Consider the following 5,994-nt stretch of genomic DNA (forward strand, 5'->3'; position numbering starts at 1 on the left):
TATTTAGAACATACTTGACAGTAAAGCATCAGGTACTAAGCATAGAAGGAGTCTTAAGGAAGACTTGCTGCTGGACCCTCCTCTGCTTTAACCTCACCTGCTTTAAATACTGTAAATATGAATACTTTCTTTGGGTGAATATTCTGATGGTGTGGTTGATGACACGGAAAACTATTAGGCTGTGCATGGGTCTGTGTCTTTGGTAGCTCGCTGTTGTAGCTTCTAGATGGGGTGGTGGGGTTTGTCATCCAGGGTGTAGGTCAGTTATCAGGTAGGCAGGAATGAACCTTCCCTCCTCTTGCTGGAGGCCTGGGCAGGAGGCAGTTGAGATTCAGTGATGATTACCTGACCTCGGTGAGTGACACTCACAAGTTTGTCTCTGTCTACTTGTGCATTTAACTGCCTGAAGACCAGATCAAAGGCCAGAGGAGGCATGGAGCAGATTCCCCCTGCTTTTCAAAATGAAGGGGGGAAATGAGAGAACATGTGGAGAAAGAGGAGCAAGGGAAGAGAGAGAATAAAATACTTCCTAAGGGGTAATGGTGCCAGCAGAGCAGCCTGCTGATCTCTAAGTGGGATTGAATGAGCAATTAGACTGTTGAGCACAATTAAGCTGAGGGCTGACCCGTGTGCTTTGTGTGCTTTGAAAATGTCTCTGGCCATAATGATAGAGGAGGCTTTTTGCAGGTCTATTCTCCCCCCACACCTTTTGTAACCCATCTTGCTGTAACACTAATATGTGCCTGACCCTGAGTTGTTGCCTCAGCCCTTAACCAGACTAGGGGGGGAGCAGGGGGAAATCTGCATGAAGGTATGGGGATAAGTTCAGTTTGTTTTCCTCTGAAAGCTTTGACACTTTCTTAGAGAAAGCAGATTCATTTTCAAGGCTTTCTACATTCCTGCTATTGTACAGTAAGTGTTTCAGACCGGTGTGCCTGTGTTTCCGACTCCCGTGAAGTTCCCTTTGCGGCAGGGCGTGCCTCGAACCGCTTCAAAAGAACCAACTTCTACAAAAGAAAAAAAGAAACTCAAGTAGGCTTGAACATACAAAGAGAGGGAGAAAGGGAAGAGAAAAGGGCCGGGCAGTGCTGAATACAAAATGAGTTCAGCCAGCCCCAGGAGTTCTTCATCAATTACATTTATCTTATTCTGGGAGAGCAGAGCTAAACACAGCACTAACATAAACTACCTCTTGCCTTTGACTTTGACTCTGAGTTCGTGTGCACATACAGCACATATGGATGTACGCAGGGCAAGGGGGTTCAATGAAATATATTTTTCCTCCTCTGAGCAGTGATGTTGGTGGGAAAAATGGCTTTCTGTGCATGCCTTTTCAAAGGCAAACTATCAAGCGAGTCTTGGATGCCTCCAGTTTCAAAGCTTGTGCTCACAGAACACATACTTGAAAAATAAGCAGCCAGTAGTGTTTCTCTACTGGGCTGACCATCTGAGGAGCATGCCAGGGTATAGGCTGAGCTTCCCCTGTGCTCCATAAAATCACTACGTTCCTGCTAAGGGAAGCCTCCAGCACCTGCTGTGAGTGGGTCTACCCAGAGACTAGGGCCCCTCCTGGGCACCAGTTGCCCCACATCCACAGAGGATGCTAATGGGATGCTGCTCTTCTCCCTGCTCGGGGTTTTGGTTAGGTAGCCCTGGAAAGCGGGTGGCTTGTGGGCTGAAGGACTGGGCCTGTGTCAGCCTCATAGCCAGGAGCAAGGCATTCAAGGCTTCAGCACCGCTGTTCCCATGCCTCAAGCTCACTAGGCTTCTGGAAGTGTGTGTCAGCAGCTGCTACTTGGCAAAGCTCCCGCTCAGCTCCAAGCATTGTCCCGTGGTCCTTGCATCGAGTGGGTCAAAGCTGCAGTGCCCAGCACTGGGAACAGGGATGAGGCAAGCACAGCAGATTCCTCACAAAGCAAGCCTGGATCACCAGAACCCAGTCAGAGAATGTGCAGTGCCTGGGGACAGAAAGACAAGTCGAAGGGTTAGGTATTTAGCTAGCAAACAGAACCGTTCAGCACGGTGGAAAGAGGATTTCTTATTTTATTTAAATTATAAAAGCATCTCTGTGTGTGCAGTGATACAATTGGAGCTTAAAAAAGTTGCTACTGGATATGGACAGCCTGCCAATATCACAGATAATATACGGAAACAAGGCATAAACTGCTGCTGCTTATCTTTCTTGCCAAGTAAACGTTTTCATTTTGATCAGCATTTGACAACTTTTTTGCGGTGGGGGGGTCCAGCAGCTTTGGCTTTGAAACATAGTTACAAGTAGAAAAGAACAGCGAAGGCTCACTTCGGTTTCCCTTCATAGAAAGCGGATCCGAAGCACCCCGTCTGCTCGAACACATCCAGCTGTTGGTGGAAGGTGGGTCACAGCCGCCAAGGCGCGCAGAGCGGCTCAGCCGGCTCCGTACACTCACGAGGTTGCCCATTTTATGTCACGGCCTCACGGCTTTGAGCTGCTCCCTCCTCGGCTTGCCAGTTATTCACGTTTGAAAAAACGTATCTACCTCATACTGTGCCCATCACTTTGTTCTCAGCATTCCTATTCACACGGGTAAACCTCCGCTCTTCCCCGCGAGCTGGTGGCGGCGAGGAGGCTGCGCGGAAGAGGAGTTAAGATGCGTGCACGGAGTTACTTCCCTCTCCGCCACCTTTGGGGAGCCATTGTCGGCCGAACAAAAGAACTTGCTTGCGGGGGACCAGGACCCGCCGAAAGCGGGGCAGCTCCCGGTGCAGTGCACATGTGCTGTCCCGGCTGCGGGTCCCGGCTGCGGATCCCGGCTGCCCGGCTGTCCCCGGGAACCGCTTACTCTGACCGAGGGTGCACACACGTCCGCGCCGTACATAAACCCCCGCGAAGCGGCGCAGCGTGCCGCCCGGGGGACGGGCTGCCTGGGCATCCCGCGGCAGCGGCCCGGGCACCGCTGCGATCCACCAACTCGGGGAACGCCGCGGCTGCCGGGGCGAGTCGGGACTGGACGGGACACCCGACTACCCCCGGACGCGCACGGAGGGAGGGCATGCACCGGAGCCCTCGGGCGGGGAGGGACGCGGGTGCCCGTCTTGCCCGGCGCGACGGAGCATCCTCGGCGGTGGCAGTGAGGGAAGGGCGCGCTGCCGCCAGCACCGGTTCCCGCTGCCCGGTGCGGGACGCGTCGCTTCAGTGCGCTTCGGGACACACACACACACACACACACACACACACACACACACCCTTCCCCGAATGCTGTTGCGTGCGGGGCGTCCGCCAGGCGCGCGCCTGCCCGGGCGGGGCGGGACCGCGCGTGCCGGCGGCTGAGACTCAACCCCCCCCTCCCCATCCCCAACCTCCGCTCTCCCGCGTCGCGCGTCGGGCGCGCCGCGCCCCGCGCGCCATTGGCTCACCGCACGCGCCGGCCCCCGCGCGCGCGCCATTGGCCGCGCCGACACGCGACCGGCGCGAGTGGAGGGCGGGCTGCGGGAGGGGTGGGGCGCGAGGGAGGAGAAAGAGGGGGGTGAGGGGGGAATGCGGGGCGGGGGGGGGACCCCGGCGCGTGCCGCTCCTTAAAGGGGGGCGCGGCGCCCGGCCGACACCGGAGACGTCGGGGCGCCACGCGCGAGGCGGGCTGCCACGCCGCGAGCCGCCCCCGCTACACCCCCCCCCGGCCCCGCATGTGCGCGCGGCGCCCGCGCTGAGAGCCATGAGCCTGCCGCGGGGCGCGTGGGCCGAGGACGCGCGGGAGCGCGGGGCGCCAGAGTCGGCGCTGGTGCCGGAGCCCGGCGGGTGCGGGTTCGGCGCGGGGTGGTTGGGCGTGTGCTGCGCCGCGCGCCTGCCCGCCGCCTCGCCGCGCTACCTGCTGCCCTCCGCCGAGGAGGAGGAGGAGGACGCGGCCGAGCTGGTGGGCAGCGCGGCGCGGGGCGGCGGGAGCGGCCCCGGCGTGGCGCGCGGGGCCGCGGCGGCAGTGGGTGGCGGGCGGCCGCGGGGTGGCGGCGGGCCCGGTCTGCGGGCGCAGGTGAGCGGCGTGCAGAAGCAGCGGCGGCTGGCGGCCAACGCGCGGGAGCGGCGGCGGATGCATGGGCTGAACCACGCCTTCGACCAGCTGCGCAATGTCATCCCCTCCTTCAACAACGACAAGAAGCTCTCCAAGTACGAGACGCTGCAGATGGCACAGATCTACATCAGCGCCCTAGCCGAGCTGCTGCACAGCCCCGCAGGCACCCCTGACACCCCTGGCAAAGCCGAGCACCGCGGGGCTCCCTTCGAGCCGCCCTGCACCGCCGGGGCCGGGCCGCCGCCGGCACCGCCGCCGGGGCCGCCCAGAGCCTCGCCTTCTGGGCACGGCAGGACTCGCTTTACCCCGCAGCCGGCCGCGGGCGGGTACTCGGTGCAGCTCGACCCGCTGCACTTCCCCTCCTTTGGCGAGGGCGCCCTGATGGGACAGAGAGCCCCTTCCCCCGCCCTCCTCATGCCTCAACCCGCGCAGCCGCCGCAGGAGAGGAGCAAAACGTCGCCCCGGTCCCACAGGAGCGACGGGGAGTTCTCGCCCCGCTCCCACTACAGCGACTCGGACGAGGCCAGCTAGATCCGGGGTGCCGACCCCAGCACCTCCCGGGCGACCCTCTGGGCACGGACTCCCCCGCGGGGTGGAGCAGCCATCCACGAGGCATCGGCTGCCTTCGGGCACTGTGAAATGCTCCCGGCTTCTCCATCCCCCGGCAGCTCCCGGGTTTGTCCGTCTGGCTGTTAGCGAGTGACTGTGCCCGCCCTGTCTGTCAGGGTTGGTTGGTTTTCTCGTTTTGTTTTCCTTTTTTGTTTCAAGTTTTAGTTACCACTTTTGAAGTTTCTTTTGCCTAGAAGTCGTTGCCGCCCCTCCTGCCAACACGTCACCTTGCAGCGCGGAGCCTGGCTTGCACCGCAGGCGAGCAGGTGATGCTCAAGGAGGATTTAGTCTGGCCCCGCTGTCGCTGCTCGGCGGACGGCGATGTCGCCGTTCCCCTCCCTGTCAGGACGGCGGTCCTGCCCTTAGTCGTATCGCTGTGGAAGCACATGCACACACACACAAATAACGCACCGTCGTGTCCTGAAAATAGCGGAGAAAAGATGGATTTTCCTCAGCGCACCACGTCTGCGTCTTTTGGGGGGAAACTCCGCTCAAGCACTTTATCAGCGGCTGGAGTTGCGGTTTCAAGAGGACTGAATGACTGAATGCCAACCTGAGACCGATATTTAATTAAGCCACTTAATCCCAACACTCTCTTAAAAACAAAACCAGTTTTGTCGTGTCAAACTTTTATGTCAGTTTTACTTTGCTTTTGTGATAAATAGGAAACGTATTTATTATGGAGTGTTCGCTACTATTTCTGCTTCTCCTTAAAAAAAAAAAAAAAAACCAACAAACAAATTACCCCCAAACCCAGCCTTTTCTACGACGAGAATCGTTTATTTTCATTTTAGCAAAGCCAGCTGCCATTGTTATGTATTTTTATTTTAATTTTTTTTTTTTTTTTTGAGATCAAATAAACTTGGAAATAAATTTAAAAACACAAAACCAGCCTGCAAGCGCAGTCGGGTTCAGCTTTTCTCCTCGCACTCCCGAAGCTGGGCGGTGTCAGAACCGGGCGGAGATGCCCTGGGGCGGACTTGCCGCTTCGGCTCCGGGCAAAGGGGCCGTAGGGTCTGTGTCCCGCCGTCTCCCGCACTGCCGGGATCTTGCCCCATGTCCTTCCCGCCGCTCTCGGCGGAGCCGAGGTAATCGCAACAAGTGCAGAGCTCGGGGCTCTGGGCTGTCCCCGCACGGCCGCCGCTCGAGTCCTATCGTTCCCTTCTCTCCGCCCTCCCTCGATCGGGACACGAGCCGGTCGCCCCACTGGGTCTCGTCTGTCCCGCGAGGGTCAGCGTAAACCCTTGGAAAAGGGTTAGGAAAGCCGGCATGGTTTGGGGGAGACACGCGAGTAGTGCGGTGGGTGCCGGGGGGAGTAGGATGTGGCCCCTGGGCTGGGGGGTGG

General features: G+C 58.9%; 1 protein-coding gene across 1 annotated transcript; it reads left to right on the forward strand.

The window, feature by feature from the left end:
* Positions 1-3,689: 3,689 nt before the first annotated feature.
* On the forward strand, positions 3,690-4,571 carry ATOH1 (atonal bHLH transcription factor 1; the record flags this gene model as incomplete). Its single annotated transcript, XM_080635984.1, has 1 exon — positions 3,690-4,571. The coding sequence occupies one exon, from the start codon at positions 3,690-3,692 to the stop codon at positions 4,569-4,571; it is 882 nt and encodes a 293-aa protein (XP_080492110.1).
* Between the last annotated feature and the right edge of the window lie 1,423 nt (positions 4,572-5,994).

This window comes from Psittacula echo (genome assembly GCF_963264785.1).
Source record: "Psittacula echo genome assembly, chromosome: 1".
Taxonomy (NCBI): domain Eukaryota; kingdom Metazoa; phylum Chordata; class Aves; order Psittaciformes; family Psittacidae; genus Psittacula; species Psittacula echo.